This window comes from Aquila chrysaetos, chromosome Z (assembly GCF_900496995.4).
Source record: "Aquila chrysaetos chrysaetos chromosome Z, bAquChr1.4, whole genome shotgun sequence".
In the NCBI taxonomy this organism is placed as follows: Eukaryota; Metazoa; Chordata; class Aves; order Accipitriformes; family Accipitridae; genus Aquila; species Aquila chrysaetos.
Genome location: NC_044030.1, coordinates 30,960,172 through 30,977,774, shown reverse-complemented (window position 1 = coordinate 30,977,774; position 17,603 = coordinate 30,960,172). Strand labels below are relative to the sequence as shown.

Sequence of the window (17,603 nt, the reverse complement as noted above, 5' to 3'; positions counted from 1 at the left end):
TTTGATACTGTGCTTCACAGCATCCTTCTGGACAAGTTATTCAACTGTGTGATAAGCAGATACATGGTGCACTGGGTGAAGAACTAGCTGAACAGCAGGGCTCAAAGTGCTGCAGTGAATGGGGCTACATCTGGCTGGCAACCAGTCACCAGCGGTGTTCCTCAGGGCTCAGTTCTAGGGAGAGTCCAGTTCAATATTTTTATCAATGATCTGGAAGCAGGAGCTGAATGCACCATTAGCAAGTTTGCTGATGATACTAAACTGGGAGGTGCTGTTAACTCTCCTGAGGGAAAAGAGGCCTTGCAGAGGGATCTAGATGGCTTGGTGTCCTGGTTTCAGCTGGGGTAGAGTTGATTGTCTTCCTAGTAGCTGGTACAGTGCTATGTTTTGAGTTCAGTATGAGAACAATGTTGATAACACTGATGTTTTCAGTTGTTGCTAAGTAACATTTAGTCTCAAGTCAAGGATTTTTCAGCTTCTCATGCCCAGCCAGCAAGAAAGCTGGAGGGGCGCAAGAAGTTGGCACAGGACAGAGCCAGGGCAGCTGACCCAAACTGGCCAATGGGGTATTCCATACCATGGGATGTCCCATCTAGTACATAAACAGGGGGCAGTGGGCGCGGGGGGATCACCGCTCGGGGACTAACTGGGTGTCGATCAGCAGATGATGAGCAATTGCACTGTGCATCATTTGTACATTCCAATCCTTTTATTATTACTGTTGTCATTTTATTAGTGTTATCATTATTATTATTAGTTTCTTCTTTTCTGTTCTATTAAACTGTTCTTATCTCAACCCACGAGTTTTACTTCTTTTTCTGATTTTCTCCCCCATCCCACTGGGTGGGGGGGGGAGTGAGTGAGTGGCTGCATGGTGCTTAGCTGCAGCTGGGGTTAAACGACAACACTTGGGCAATGATTAATGGGATGAAATTTAACAAGTCCAAATGCTGGATTCTGCACGTGGGATGGAGGAATGCCAGGCACAAGTAGACATTGGGAAAAGAGTGGCTGGAGAGCAGCCCTGCAGAAAGGGATCTGGGGGTGCTGGTTGGCAGCTGGCTCAGTATGAGTCAGCAGTGTGCCCTGGCAGCCAGGAGGGCAAACCGCATCCTGGGGTGCATCACAGCATAGCCAGCCGGTCAAAAGAGTTGATTGTCCCACCGTATTTAGTGATGGTGTGGCCTCACCTTGAGTCACTGTGTGCGGTTCTGGGCCCCACAATTTAAGAAGGATGTTAAGGCACTTGAATGCATCCAGAGGAGGGTAACAAAGATGGTGGAAGGGCTGGAAGGCATGTCCTGTGAGGATCACCTGAGGACTCTGGGTTTGTCTAGCTTGGAAAAAAGGAGGCTGAGGGGCAACCTCATTGCTCTCTGCAGCTTCCTAAGGAGGGGAAGTGGAGAGGGAGGTGCTGATCTCTTCTCCCTGGGATCCAGTGACAGGACGTGTGGGAATGGTTCAAAGTTGTGTCAGAGATGGTTCAGACTTGACATTAGGAAACCTTCTTTACCGAGAGGGTGGTCAAACACTGGAACAGGCTTCCTAGAGAGGTGGTCAATGCCCCATGCCTGTCAGTGTTTAGAGGCATTTGGACAATGCCCTTAATAACATGCTTTAACTTTTGGTCAGAATATTCTACTTCTATTCTATTCTATTCTATTCTATTCTATTCTATTCATTGCTATTGCTCCATGTGATACCCCAGGGCTCACAGTTCATCCAGCCTGGGAAAGCCACCACCTCCTTCCCCACATACACACTGCTTTGAATAAGACTGTGTAGCAAAAAAAAAAAAAAAAAAAGAAAGAAGAAACCACAGCTTTTCACTATGTGTTGATGCTCAGAGCCAGAACTGCAAGGATGTACTGACAACTGTGCACGTACAGAGGCTGTTCCCTGCTCTCTAGAACGGGCTGAGCCAGTAGCGAGGAGACAGTAAATGTAATCTCTTCTGGCAGGCAGAGCCTTCTGCTGCCTGGGGCTGTGCTCTCCAACACTTGTTTGAGATTCAGTGCTGAGCAGGGTGCAGGGACAGTGACTTAGGACCAGTTCTGTAAAGGGATTATGCTTGGCATTTGGCACTGAAGAACTGTAGATATCGGTGTACTGTAAGTTGTATTTGCTCTGGGCACAGCTTTGTACAGCAATAAACACTCAGTGGCACTGGCACAAGTTTAGAAACTGGCTGTGCTGAGACTCTCCACAGCTACACCTCCGGGGCAGCTGCCAGTGCCAACCCTGTGCAGAGCCTTCCCAACCCAAGCAGTGACAAGAGAGATGTGTTTCCAGGGAATCACATGCTTCCTCACTACTAAACTTCCCTAGAAAAGGAAGAGCTTGGCACAAGGACACGGGTAATGTGTATTTCTAAAAACAACTGCAATGTATTAATCAACAGTTTTATCCAGCTTTATCTAGTAGGTCAATTACAATATCTCCAGTTTGGTAAACCACCCAGAAAGTTGCCATAAAAACACAAACAAAAAGTTGAAGGCAATACCCATTGACCCTAAGATCACTGTTGATCCTATCAAATTCCATCATAAAGCAAATCCAAAAAGTTGCATCAGTAAAACTGTGAGGCATTAATCATTTCCTGCTGGCTCAGACCCAGGTTTTTTACCCATTGTAGGTTTGGGTTCTACTTCCTTTGTGTATATTTGATGTAAACATGGTGAAGATTGTTTTATGATCATAAACTTCAGAAATTTGGTTCCCTTTCTCCACTGAGTCTAGTTCAGAGACATCCTGTCATTTCCCTTGCCCTTGGGCTTTTACTCTGCAAGACACCGTAATATGGTCCACTTCTCAGTTCTAAGTAGTTTTGACAGTCTTGATAATCTGTAAGTTGCAAGGTGGAAGACAAATAAATAGGCCAAATGAAGGGCTGATGGAGCAGCTGAAAGGCTGTTTGTTCTCCATACAAACATTTCCAAAACTCGTAACTAGAAAATTGTACCTTGACTGATTCCTACTGTTTAATTGCCTCCTTTGAAGCTGAGTGACTTGCTTTTACAGCCCCTGCTTAGTTTTAGTCACTACTTCTACGTATATCCAGCACTGGCCAAACTCAAAATGCTGATGAACTGCAAGAGTCAGGACAGAGAAGGACATCCACTCTGCCTGCAAGCAAGTGCACCAGGTAAGTAGCCTTGCTTGCTCTTAAGACCATTTAAAACAAAGTTACAACATGTAGCAGGCTCTCCAGTTCATAGAATCATAGACTGGTTTTGGTCAGAAGGGACCTTTAAAGGTCACCTAGTTCCAACCCTTCTGCCATGGGCAAGGACACCTTTCACTAGATTGGATTGCTCAAAGCCCTATCCAACCCAACCCTGAAAACTTCCAATGATGGGGCATCCACAACTTCTCTGGGCAACCTGTTCCAGTGTCTCCCCACCCTCATCATAAAAAATTTCTTCCTTATATCAAATCTAAACCTACCCTCTTTTAGTTTAAAACCATTGTCCCTTACATTTCTGGACTGGCAGTTCTCTGAAATGTTTCCACCTTTCTTCTTAGGTGGGTTTGGCACTGACATACTACAGCCTGAACACTACAGAATTTTTTGTGTTTTAACTCCTCATTCTCCTTCCACCAGTGTAACACCCTATGAATAGGCTGAGTACAGCCCTGTAAGAGGCATAGCCACATCCATGGACCTCTGCGCAGGACAGCTGAACAGCAAGGTTCGGGGAGAGGAGACATTTTTCACTGGATTGGATTGCTCAAAGCTCTATCCAACCTGACCCTGAAAACTTCCAATGATGGGGTATCCACAGCTGCTCTGGGCAACTTGTCCCAGTGTCTCTTCATCCACAGCATAAAAAATTTCTTCTGTATATCTAATCTAAATCTACCCTTTTTTAGTTTAAAACCATTGCCCCTTGTCCTGTCACTACAGGTCCTGCTAACAAGTCTCTCTCCAACATTCTTACAAGCCCACTTTTATACATTGAAAGGCCACAATAAGGTCTCCCCAGAGCCTTTTCTTCTCCAGGCTGATCAACCTCAACTCTCAGCCTTTCCTCATAGGTGAGGTGTTCCATCCCTCTGATCATTTTTGTGGCCCTCCTCTGGACCCACTCTAACAGGTCCGTGTCTTTCTTGTGCTGGGGAACACAGAGCTAGACACAGTACTCCAGGTGGGGTCTCATGAGAGTGGAGAAGATGGGGAGAATCACCTCTCTCAATCTGCTGGCTATGCTTCTTTTTAGGCAGCTCAGGTTACAATTGGTTTTCTGGGCTACAAGCACACATTGCTGGCTCATATCTAATTCTTCATCTAGCAATATCCCAAAGTCCTTTGCTGCAGGGCTGCTCTCAATCCATTCATCCCCCAGTCTGTATTGATAGTGGGGATTGCCTCTAGGTGCAGGACCTTGCTCTTGGCCTTGTTGAACTTCATGATGTTCACATTGGCCCACTCTTCAAGCCTGTCATGGTGCTTCCGGATGGTATCCCTTCCCTCAAACATATCAACTGCACCACTCAGCTTGGTGTCATCCACAAACTTGCTAAGGTTGCACTCAATCCCAGTGTCTAAGCTGTTAATAAAGATACTGAACAGTACCAGTCCCAGTGCAGAACCCTGAGGGACCCCACTTGTTACTGGTCTCCATTTGGACATTGAGTCATTGACTGCAACTCTTTGGATGCAGCCATCCAGCCAATTCCTTACTGATATACCAGTCCATCCATCAAACCCATATCTCTCCAATTTAGAGGCAAGGATGTTGTGCGGGACCTTATCAAACGTCTTTCAGAAGTCCAGGTAGATGACATCTGTAGCTCTTCCCTTGTCCACTGATGCAGTCACTCCACCGTAGAAGGCCACTAGATCAGTCAGGCACAATTTGCCCATGGTGAAGTCATGTTGGCTGTTACGCAATAGTACCACAGCAAGAGTAACCATACACTCTGGACAAAGCCTTCATGCTGCTGCTTGCAGCAACCCCTCAGAAGGGGAAGATAACACCATGTTTGGGGGGTCAGATCCAGAGAGAGATAAAGACCAAATTCATTACCATAGGACTGCAGATTAGCAAGATGGCTTTTTTGAACCTTTACATGAAAAAAGCAACAACTCCCAAATTACATATTCAGACCTGTTGTGGTTTAACCCCAGCCAGCAACTAAGCACCACGCAGCCACTCGCTCACTCCCCCCCAACCAGTGGGATGGGGGAAAGACTCAGGGAAAAGAAGTAAAACTTGTGGGTTGAGATAAAGACAGTTTAATAGGACAGAAAGGAAGAAAATAATGGAGATGATGATGATAATAATAATAATTGGAATATACAAAACAAGTGATGCACAATGCAATTGCTCACCACTCGCCAACCAATGCCCAGTTAGTTCCTGAGCAGCGATCTGCACCCCCCAGACAACTCCCCACAGTTTATAATACTGGGCATGACATCACATGGTGTGGAATATCCCTTTTGCCAGTTTAGGTCAGTTGTCCTGGCTGTGTCCCCTCCCAACTTCTTGTGTCCCTCCAGCCTTCTTGCTGGCTGGGCATGAGAAGCTGAAAAATCCTTGACTTAGTATAAACACTACTTAGCAAAAACTGAAAACATCAGTGTGTTATCAACATTATTCTTGTATTAAATCCAAAACATAACACTATACCAGCTACTAGAAAGAAAATTAACTCTATCCCAGCTGAAACCAGGACAAGACCAATGGGTGACTGGATCACAGTGCATTTTTACCCTCATCAATATCTGGAAGGAAGGGATTCCTTTGCAATGTGACATGCTGAGCAATCCCAACATTGCTAATGGAGGTGGAAGAAAAAGGATTTTTGCTACTCCAAGAGAGACACCCTGCTCCTTTCATCCAGCCAAGACTCCCAAAGTGTATTTAACTTCTAGTACAGCTCTGGACAAGGCCAAATCTCTTTCCTCCCAACCTCATCATCGACCTTTAAGTTGCTGAATGCTGTGGATGGTGTAAACCTGCAGCACATTCCCTCCCATGGAGACTGGGGGATGTTTCCTGTTGGTGGCATGCATCCATGGCTTATTTGAACACTTAAATTATTTTGCCAGAACAATGAGTTCTCAAAAAGCTACGTTTTTCAGCTACTCGCAGCTAATTGATTTCACCCATTTTGATCCAGGCTTCCTCATCTGTTCATTTTTCAGTAACTCCTCATCCCTGGACAGAGGCCAAGAGTTTAATGAACAGCCTATGGTGATGCACCTTTCGGGAACAACCATTGTGAAATATGAAGGCTTACTTGTGCATGAAGACGTCAGACCCGGTCCTTGAGTGTTTACAGCTTGGGGATGTCAGAAACAGGCCCATACCTGGCCATAAACCCAAATCTTCAAGGGCTTCCTTTACCAAGAGTAGCACTATGTAGCGACAGGGTAAGGTGTCCCCTAAGACAAGCCAAAGTGGATGCAAAGACAGTTACAGGCCAGGGCACATGTTCTCCCTGGGGCAACCACAGCCTGTAACCACAGCTGCTAACACTACACCATGAAACAATGCTAACTGAACTGCCATCCCTCCCCAGAGCTGCTCGCTAATTCTGATTCCTCCACTGTCGCAGGGGATCAGTTCTCAACTGACATGGCTGAAAACCTGCCACCATCAAAGCGGTTTACTCGTTTCTGAATTACATGCAATGAGCTGTCAATCAGCTTGTACTTCTAGTCTCCTAAGAGGTCTTGGCCTGGAACCGAGGAGGGCAGTTGGGCAGGCCATACCTTAATTTGGGTCTCAGAGCTCTCCCAGAGGGGATCAGCACTCAAAGCAGAGCAGAAAAGTAAGAGTCAGCTGCAGATGCTCCCTGTGGCAGGAAGAGAACAGCCTTATCACCATCCTGACCGAGGACTGCCAGGACAGGTGGGCAGCAGAGGCAGGCAGCTCAGCAAGGGCAGGGAGGGTGCAAAAGGCTGCTGGGGACAGACAGAGCCAGTCCTGAGCCTCTGCCCACACAGGGGGCATTTATTCCTGTTCCCTGCCCCACAGCAATTAGGCCTTTCTCTGCAGGCAGGGCTGGGGCATCCAGGTGCTGCAGAGCCCCAGGGAGGTCCCTGGGAGCAGGAGGGCTGGGAGTTGGATGGTGGCCCTGGAGCAAATCCCTAGCACCAGGATGCTGAGCTGCAGGTGCCCCCTCAGCTGACATGGGAGGCAGCTCAGCAAAGCCCCAACAGCACCATGCCCTGCCTTGTCTTGCCTTGCCTTTGGCTCTGTAAGGGCAGGGCTCCTCTGGCTTTGGGGAGACACACAGGGGCCTTCTGGCCCCTGAGAGCCTGAGACTCTGCAGGAGCCTTTGCTTCAGACCTGTTGGGAGGGCTTACCTGGAGGCAGCAACTCTCACAGCAACTCTGAGAGCACTGGCCAGCCTCGGGCCCAGGCTAGAGCATGGGCGGCATTTTGTAGCTGGAGCCAGAGTCCTGATGCATTCCTGGCAGCAGGACAGACTTCTTGTGCACCACAGCCAGCCATTTGGTGCTTGCAAGCATGAGGGTTTTTATTTAAAATTAAATCATTTTCCCTCCTGTTTGCCATGACCCCATCCCCAAATAGGTATTTGCTACACTGTGGCCATGCAGCAACCATCCTTCCTACCCCCTGCACTCTGCTGTTGCAAGATGTTCCTCTTGTTGTGGTCAACGGTCTCTACACTGCACCTAGAAGACTTTGTGGTCCTTCATACTTCCCTGTCTGCACATAGCCTTAGCTGCATGAAGGGTCCCCCTTGCTTTTAATAGCTTTCCTTATCTTGTGAACAGGAGCCATTGCTAAACCTCTGTTCCGATGCTTCGAGCCTTTCATCCCACATGTCTTTGCACCATGCCTCCAGCACGGGGTTGTCTACTCTTCACAACAGGGCTGGAAACCACTTTTCCTCTCCCAGAGCCAGGAAGCCCCATTTTAAAACTGACTCACAGGAGGTGGGCTGAAGGGGTGGTTGGACCCTCAAGCATGGCAAATCCATCTACACCGTGGCTGCCTGCAGGCAAGAGACCTGGTGCTACATTTTCCCACTTAAACCTGCAGATGCAGTCAGCTGGGATCCTGGGGCTTTGCAGTCCAGCTTTCTGTGCTCCTCAGCCCTTAATCACATTCCAAAATCAGGCTACAAGTGAATCCTTGGGAATGCCTGGATTGCTTTGTCCCACAGCCATTTAACCATGCCAGGTGGCAGAAATGAGCATGTCTTACTACCAAATATACACACTGGAGCCTAGAAAATCATACTGAAAAATCATCCTTTCTGACTCTACCCTGGAAGGCAGTGGTGGACAGGTACCTATGGATGGTTTATTACATGCTTGGGGAAAGGGAAGCTTTCCTGGTGCCATGGAGTCCAGCTGTGAGCAGGGATGGCCAGCTTCAGCACAGGTATCCTGGCAGGCCAGGCAGGTGGGGACTGAGGATAAACCATGAACAAGTTTTCTTCTTTGAAAATCATGAGAAGGCACTGGCACTATGAGGCAGAGCATGTAATTTACTGCACTTCTGAGAAGGACCCTGGCTCCTTGTCAGGCTCATTGCTCACACAGGCTCAGTCATCAGTGCAGGGGCCTGGAGATGTGGTTCCCTGCTCACAGGCTGCTGACAAGGAAGGAAATAGCAAGAGTGAGCTCATCATGCAAGTCTGTGTTGCTCCTCCTCTCTCCTGTTCATCTGAACTGTGCTGCCACTGCAAAAGGCTTTCCAAGAGATGATAAGACCAGGCTCTTCTGGCTGAGATCCTACAGGAAGGATGCACACCTGCACCGCAGCTCTGTCTAGGTTAATTTCTCGGCCTCCCCCTCCTATAGAAGGAGAAATCAATATAGAATATAGAAATCAAGAGTTTCCACCGAAGACCTCTGAGGCAAACATTTTATTTCACTGCCATTTCCTTCTGTGAAAAACTGCAATAGACCACTGCAGTCTGGGGCTTGCAGGTTCAGGCTGTGCTCTGACTTCGTGAAGTTATGTGACTTGTTCCTCCTCTTGGGGTCACTTCTCCTGCTGGTCACAGCACTGCACCTCAGCAAACTTAGCACTGGGCATCCCTCCTCTAGAGACGGGTATGCCTGCAGGTGGGCCAGCTCTACTTCTTCCACCACCTCTCCCGAAGGTTGCTGTGGAGTTTTGCCAGTCAGCTGTTCCAGCATTGGCTTGACTTCCAAGCCGAACCTCAGCACCTGAGGCTGGGAGTCAACACAGATAAAAGACAGTCACACTTAATAGCCAAACAAGTAGAAAGGATGATGAAGAAAGCACTTGTACTGAAGGCAGCAGTGCAAACTGCAGCTGCTGGCTTTTGTCAGCTACTGCAGGCTCCAGGGAAGAGCAGAGGCACCAGACCGTCTGCTTTGGTTCCCTGGAAAAGACAGGCAATTGTCTTGAATCTTCAGGAGAGCCTTTGATTTTCATAAAGCTGTTTTTCCCCAAGAATGGTTTGGGTGTGTTATGAGTGGTTTGGGGAAGTCTGGCAAAGGTGTCAAGTGCTGGTGTGGATGTGCTCTGCAGTGCATTGGTCATCAGTAATGTCACCAGGGTTTCCCCATGCATGTCAAGCTGCACAGTCTACTCATTGGGTTCAGCTCCTTGCCAAGGCAAGTGGATGGCAGGGCTGTGCTGAGATCCCTTTGACACAGCAAGGCATGCACACACAGGCCGAGCAGCCTTGCTGGCAAGGCTGAGGATGCTGGAGGGGGACAGGAAGGCACTGCAGGATGTGAATGATCCAGCTGGGGTGATCCCAGTGCTGCTGGGTGCTAGGGCACGGGAGGCTGGAGAAGTGTGCAATGGGGGGCCCCAGTGCTGGTCCAAAGGGAGGCAGGTGGTGGTGGGAGGGTCTGCATGAACTGGGGATTTCATGGCTTCCCATTACTGCAGGCAGCAGAGGCCCCAGTGGGTGGCCGAGGTGGTGGTGGAGCCGCTGCTGGAGCTCTGAATGCTCCAGTGGCATATGGAGCAGAGCTGCATGACAAAAGCAAGGAGCAACGAGCTCCAGCAGTATCAGGCAGGTGTGCAGTGGCCGCTTGTCCCCAGGGGCTGAGGCTCTGACATTTCAGCCCCTGTCCTGTCCTTTTCCCGCACAGGAGGAAGAGAAGCAAGGGGTGCAAGGCACCACACCAGAGCTTGAGGTCCCCTCCTCAGCCCATGTGCAACAACCAGGGCAGTGATTGGACCTCACCCCTGTCTCTGGCTCCTCCTCCCAGAGCCATGACCTGGCCCAGTGGTACCAGAGCAGGCACCAGGAGCTCTGGAGGCTGGTAGTGTTGCTGCCACAGCTACAGCTGGAGGTAAGGACCTCCCTTGTGCCCAGGGGTCCTTCTCCCTGTCCCCCAGTGCCTGCAGAGCTGGCTGGCAGAGGCAGACCCAAGTGTGAGGGCAATGCTCAAAGGGATGCACGAGGGGAAATGCAAGGACATCATCCCAGGCAGAGGTCTCACAGGACTGCCACTCCCCTCTCCCCCATTTCCACCATACCCTGCTTGGTGCTTGAGTTCCCTTCCTCTCCAGCAGGACTACTTGCAATCAGCAAAGGAAGAGAGAGCCACTAGACTGAAAGAGCTGGATGAGGAACAGGGGTGAAGCGGATGCATCCTGGCAGTGCCATGGATGGGGTGTCAATGCTGGGGCCATGCACCCCAGCAACCTCAGCCAGCAGTGTGGCTGGGTAAGGCATCAGTCCCAGGGTCCATCACTTCCCTGTGCCTTGTGAGTCCACCACCAGGCATCCCTGAGCCCTGGAACAGGAGGGTAGGTAATGAGTGAGCACAGTACCAGGGTTGGAGAGGGTCATATGTCCCCAGGTCCCAGCCTAGCCACCCTGCACTCTGTGCCCAATGCTTTGCAGGAGAAATAGTGCTCACCCCAGCTGGAGGAGCAGCTGGGGGGGCAAGAGGAGCGGAGAAAGGCCATGCCAAGGGGTCAAGGGCATGGGGAGGTGCACACTGGCATGGAAGCTTTGGAAGGAGGCTGCAGTGGCCACATGGACTTGGACCCTTCTCTCTCCCAGGTGCTCCATAGCCCAGTGAGTGGGGACTGGGGACCCACTGCCCAACACAGGTGGCCAGGATGGCTGTGCAGCATGGGCCTGGGGAGTGCTGTGCAGTGGGAACCCCCCCTCGTGATGGAGGTACTCATCCAACCAAGCCCTGTGGACTGCAGCAACAGCAGATGGAGCAGGAGGCCAATGTGCTGGGGTCTGTGCTGCTGCGGATGGTGGAAGTGCAGCCAGTGAGGGGTCACTGCCAGCCCCTGCCCCAGATGGCAAGGGTTCACTGGGGACAGGGGTTTGTGCAGTGCCCGGCCAAGATGGGGGCTGTGCTCCTGTTCAGTGCAGAGGCAGGGGCCGTGTACTGGAGTCAGCCCTGGCTGTCCCAGCCACGTGGCAGGGCCCAAAAAGTATCCCTGCTCTCTGCTGACCTGCGGGACAGGGACACACCATCCAACATGCTGCATCACTTTCTGATGCAGCTGTGCTGGCCTCAAGCTCCCTCCCTCCCTCCTGGACTGGCCTGCCAAGGGCAGCTGGAGAGACAGCTTCCCCCAACACCTGTGTGGGGCTGTGAAGAGGGAAGGGGGTCCTTTCCCTGGTTTGGAGGGGAAATGGTTGGTGAACCCCAGGACAACAGCCCTGGAGCATGTGCTCCAAAGGCACCCCCAGACTGAGGACTTTCTCTTACCTGTCCATCTCTCACATTCTTTCCCCATCCCAGTATCCATCTCCCTCTGTCCCTCTTTCCTGCTCCCCCTCCCTTTTCTCCTCTGCTCCTCTGTTCTGGTCGCATCCCAATTTTTCTCTCTCTATCCCTCTGCCAGGCCCTCATACTTTGTTTCTTTACCCTTTTGCTCGGCTCCTCATCCCTCTTTTTCCCTCCCCACCCGTCTTTCTCTATCCCCATATCACTTTCGCTCTCCCCACAGCCTCCTCCACTCCTTGTCGCTATTTCATTCCCTCTATCCCACTTTGTGTCTCACCATCCCTCCTCCACTCCTGGTCGGTCCCTCCCTCCCACCGTAGGTCCCAGCGTCCTCACTCCGCCCGTATTTCCCACTTCTCTGTCCCTCCCCTGATGCCCCTCTCCCTCGCTCCGCTGCTCTCGCCCTCTCACTCTGGTCTGCTCCCCGGCGGGCAGTCCTGCCCCGGGCCAGGGTTTCTCTCTCCCTCCCTCCCGGCCTTCGCCTTCCACCTGCCCCGCTGCTTCCGCCTCCACATCACACATGCGCACGGCTACACCGACCTCAGCATGCCCGCGCAGTTAGGCGCATGCGCACTACCCCTCGTGCCCTCAGTCCGCGGCACTGCGGGCAGAGCCGTGCGCACGGCCCCAACTTGCCCTCAGCACTGCGTGAAATGCAAGCGCATGCGCACTTCCCCCGTTACCCTCATCCGCAATACTGCGGGCAGACCCATGCGCATGCGCATTGTCCCGTACCCCCCCCCCCCCGCCGGCAGCGCTGCGGCCGCAGCCCACCGCATGCGCACTGTCCTGCCTAGCCTCACCGCGGCAGGCACAGCGAGGGGCATCGGCGGCGCATCCGCGGCGCGGCGTTCTGCACTCACTGCACCCGGGGTAGCAACCTGGGCACTCGCCGCCCTCCCCCGGGGCTATCCCGCAGCACAGCGGCTACGCCCTCCCGCGGGCCCGCTGCGACGGGGCGTGTCTCCTGCCTCCCTGCGCCTTGGTAACCAAAGAAGTGACCGGCCACGGCCGCCGTCTCCGCTGCTCGCTGCCAGGCAGCACAGCATTTCTGAGGATCGGTGTCCCCAGGGAGTGAGTGCGGCCTGCAGCTGCTCCGCGGTGCCTGCGCACCACGACTGCCACTCTGCGGCCACCAGCCTCCCGGGGAAGGACAGGGCGGCAGCGCAGCGCAGCGGCCGGCGCAAGTGCGCATGCCTGAAGGCGGTGCCCGCTCAGCCTCGGTAGCCCGTGAGCTGTTGCTCCTGCGCACCCCTGCCGCCGGCGCAGGCGCGGTGGCGGGACCAGGTCGGCGCGCGGGAGCGGGTTGAGGCGCAGGCGGCTGGGCGCCGAGGGCGAGGGGCTGGTGAGGCGGGCGCCGGCCTTCGGGGTGTCTTCTGTCTGCGGGGACCATCGCTGCCGGGAGCCGGGGGAGCGGCAGAGCCACCCTCGAACGTGTGGCAGCAGCGTTGAGCCAGGCCTTTGCTGCACTTACTTGCAATTTAAAAAGACTCTCACACCTGCCTCAGGGTACTCAGCGGTCCCTGAACGCACCCAAACCGGCCCCAGGGCACCAAGTACTCAGCTTCAGAGTCCAAAGTCCCTGCCTGACTAACCCCAAAGACCCTGAAGTTGCCCCAGGGCCCTAAAACACCCCCAACCCTGCTTCAGCTACCACCACCCCCCCTCCAAACCTTCCTCAACAGCTCTTGCCCCCCCCCCCCCCCCCCCAGCCCCACACCCTGCCTAAATGCCCTCAAACACTGGCTATGCCAGTAACCCAAAACACCCTAAGCCCTGCTCCAGGGTGCACCCATTTACCTCCACATCCTACCTGAGTATCCCCGGTACTTTCCAATCCTGTACACTCCCCAAACCTGTTTCAAGGCCCCCAAATACCTCCAAATGCTCCTCAGAGAAGGTCATGCATGTATCATGAATACCTGTGAACCCTACCCAAGTACCCACAGAGTCCCCCAAACCTTCCTGACAGCCCCCAAAAATCTCAAACCCTGTTTCTGAGCCCCTGAAACTCCTCCAAAGACCCACAGACCCTAATTTCCTACAAAGACTCCACAAACCTTTTTTCTAGGCCACACAACATCCACAGGTCCTTCCCAGGAGCTGCCAAACAACTCAAAACTTGTCCTAGGGTCCCCAAACCCTGCTTCCAAGACCCCAAAGACTTCCCCCAAACACCCTGAAACCTTGCTCTTGGGCCAGCAAAACATCTCAAATCAAATCCAAGTGCCCCCAAAGACCCACCTAAAATGGCTCAAGTGGCCCCAAACACCCTAAACCCTGATTCCAAGCTTCTCAGATCTCTCCCAGGCCATGCCAAAGGATCCAAACACTGTCCCAAAGCTCCCACCAAATCCCAAATATCCCCAAACATGCCATAGTTCTTGCTGGCTCTAAGAGACCCTGTACCCTGCCCAATTTTCCTCAAAGAACCCAAAATTTGCCCCACACCACCAAGCAAACCATGCCCTACTTCAAGACACTCAGAAACCTCCCCAAAACCCTCCCACAGGACCCCAAATGCTGCCACAAAATCTCCTAGCAATTCTGAAAGCCCCACACCCTCCCTGAAGTGACCCTGAAGACTCCAAACCTACCTCATGCTCCAAAATCCCCAAAGTGTGCCCCAGGAACCCAAAAATGCTTTCAGTTTACCCCCACCCCAAACCCATGACCAGGGCTACTGAAGACCCTCACACCATGACCAATTGTCCCCAAAGATCTCAAACCTGCACTAGGGACCCCAAACACCCCAAAGCCTGATTCAGGTCTTTCAGAGACATTTTCCAGCCCCCAAATCTTGTTCCAGGTTACCCCAAAGCCTGCCAAAATGCCCCAAGGACCCTAAAACCTGGCCCAGTGCTGGAAAAAAACCCAACCAAACCAAACCACAACCAAAACGGTTTCACAGGCTCCTAAGATCTCTTCCAAACACCCCTGAACCCTGTCCCAGCATTCCCAGTCCCCCCAAACTGTGCAATTTCTCCCAAAGACCCCTGCATCCTGCTCTAGGTCACTTTAAGACTTCCCCAAAACCCTACCAAACTGTGCTTCAAGTACCCTATTTGCTCCACACAGTGCCCATATATTCCCAGCATCTCACAGTCCTGTCCAAGGGCTCCAAACCACCGCCAAAACCTGCTTCAGGACCCTAAAAGACCTGAAACCCTATCTCAGAGCTGTCGTCGGACCATGGACAACCCCAAACCCTGACTGCATGCCCCCACAATCCCCAAAAACCTATTCCTAAGCCACAATACAAATGCGGCTTCTAAGCTTCCCTACCCCAAAGACTCCCAGACTCTGCCACAGAGCCACAAAGCCCCCACAAACTTGGCCTGAGTGCCCCCAGATACCTCCACGCCCTGCCCCAGGGCTCTCAAAGGTCCCCATGCACTGTGCCCAAGTACGCACAATCCCTTCCAATCTGCTGTCAGGGTCCTGAAACACCCTGATAACTTGTTTCAGGACCCTCAAAGTCATCAGTCCCTGGACTCTGCCCAACTGTCACCAATGAGCTCCAAACCCTGCCCCAGGGCTCCCCAAACACTCCTTAATCTAGCCCAAGTAGCCCCTACTGCCAAACCCTACCCCAGGGCCCCCAAACACTGGGAAATCCTTCCCAAGAGACACAAAACACCCCCAAACACCAGAACACCCAATCCTGCTTCACAGCCCCTAGAGACTTCCCCCAAACCTGTCCAAACCATATTCCAGGCCCTGCAAAGATCCCAAATGATGCTGAAGTGTCTCCAGAGATACCCAACCCTGCTTATTGGTCACCAAGACCTCTCCCAGGGTCCCCATATCACCCAAAACTCTTCTTCAGGGCCCTCAAACACCTTCCTCTGAACCTACACATAGCCTGCCCAGCTGCAGTGTCCTGCCCTCCTGGGGTGCTCACACCAACCCTGGCATCCCATACCTACGTCTCCCTGCAGGTGTGCCCCAGGAAGGGCTAGCAGTGATGAACTCTACCACAGAAGCACCTTGCTGCCTTGCAGGGGTCGTGACCATATGCTCTCAGGGCCAGGTTTGGTCTGACGCTAGGCTCTTAGCCTGAGAGGTCTCCAGGGGGTCCTCCAGCACCAAGAAACTCTGGTCATATGTCTTTTGGGACTCCCCTTTGTGGAGGACAGCATGCAATGAGCTGGGGGTTTGGAAGGGAGGGAAAAGATCCTTCTGGGAGGGCAAGGGCAACGCAGGCACCTAGAGACAGGAGGGGAATACCCCAGAGACTGCCCCCAGCTGCTCTGGCTGCCCTGGACGTCTTGCCTGTGCCTCTTCCTGAAGTGACCTCTGCCATTGCCACAGCGTAGTCTGACGTGAGCCCTGGTGTGAGACAGAGCAAAGGCTGCTTTAGGGCCTGACCAGCATGAGCTCTCCAGAGCCCCCTGGCTGTAACACTGGCTCTTTGTGCAGGGCATGGCTTCGCAAACTGTCCCGAGGGGGACACCCAGCGTCATCAGTCTTCTTGCCAGGCTTTGCAACCTGGAAGGGCAATGCATTTGAGATTTGGGCATTCCTGCCAAACCCCCAGAGCTGGCCTCCTTTTCATTTTGGATGAGCTAATTCTAAGTAATTAGAGTCTTTGGCTTTTGCCAAAAGATGAGATCTCAGTCTTCTCTTAAGTAGTGTGCAACAGATGGGAATTGCTGAGAGCAGCCTGGCAAAGCTTTGCATGTACATGGGGGCAGGTTGCAAGCAGTGATTAGAAGCTGCGGTTTCTTGCAGGGCCAGGGAGACTGCACGACAAGAGCTTAGTTCAATGCCCTGCACTAGTGCAGAGTTCCTGTGGAGGCAGCAGAGGGGCAGTAGGGTAGGTGTCCAGTCTACACCAGTCATTTAAGAGCACTGCAAAGAGCAGCAGAGTTTGAAGGAGTGGATTTGTGCCACATGTAACTCTGCTTAAGCTTGAAGTCTCTCCATCCTATTGACGATTTCAGCATTTTAACGTGGTTTTTCTGCTGAAAGAGCATGTGCAACAGCTGCCTTCCCTGGACTTTAAGGGGGATTGTCTGAGAGGACTGCTTTCAACACTGAGTGTGCTGCTTTTCCACAAAAAGGGGTCACAATGGCCGTAAAGTTTTACAATTACCTGGCAGATTCTGTGGAACTTTTCCATAAATTTTATACATGATCACACCTCCCTGCACTGGAGACCACTTGGGCAGAGCCCACTTGGCTACAGCGGGGATGCTTATTCTTGCAGCCAATTGTGCTGATTGGAGAGCAGCTGTACCAAAATTTCTCCTCCTCTTTTCCTCCTCCTCTGCTCCCCTCACATCCCCACAGTAGTGTGACATGGATGATAGTTTTAGCCATGCTTTTTTGTTTTAGGTTTGGAGGTTTCAAAAATTTCTTTAAAAATGAAGGCACAGCTTCACAGATATTGCAGTTCTTGTAGCTGTACTCACTTCCAGCCACTGGAGGTGGCTGTCGTCCTGCTTTCTGGCTGGGGACAGCAGTGGCCTTGACAATAAAAGTCTTTGGGACGCTCTGTCTGGCCCACAGAAGTGTAGCTACCACAGGGTCTTGAAATTACTGCGGAGTGATGGCGTGATAGGCTTAGGCAAGGATGCTTATGCTATAGCTGTTTAATTTTTGGATGTGTAACTTGCTAAATTTTATTTAAGTCTTCCTTCTCCAAGCAAGGTGTCATGGCACCCATTTTGGGGGAGGCTGGGGGGATGAGCTCCCCAAGCTGTGTAGCATGCCCCATCCTTGCCACATCTGGAGGACTGATGGGATTGCGCAGGGGGTGCACAGTCTGTGTTCTTGGTGCGAATGGAAGGCACCAAGTTGGAACAGGTCTAGGATGTGCTGCCTGCCCTCACTGTGGGCAAGCAAGGGCCATGGGGATGAAGAGTCCTGGGCAGTGCAGGGAGTGGGAGGAGAAGCACTGGACATGGAAGAGCTACCCATC

At 52.2% G+C, this 17,603-nt stretch overlaps 1 protein-coding gene across 1 annotated transcript in view; it reads right to left on the bottom strand.

Moving 5' to 3' along the window:
- LOC115336528 (neuronal acetylcholine receptor subunit alpha-7-like) overlaps window positions 1–13,100 on the bottom strand; it is an 83,950-nt gene extending 70,850 nt beyond the window's left edge. Inside the window, exon 1 of the mRNA XM_030003681.2 lies at window positions 12,541–13,100. Within this exon, the coding sequence (XP_029859541.2) occupies window positions 12,541–13,070 (530 nt within the window). The 5' untranslated portion in view covers window positions 13,071–13,100. The remainder of the gene's footprint in view (window positions 1–12,540) is intronic.
- Window positions 13,101–17,603: the final 4,503 nt, after the last annotated feature.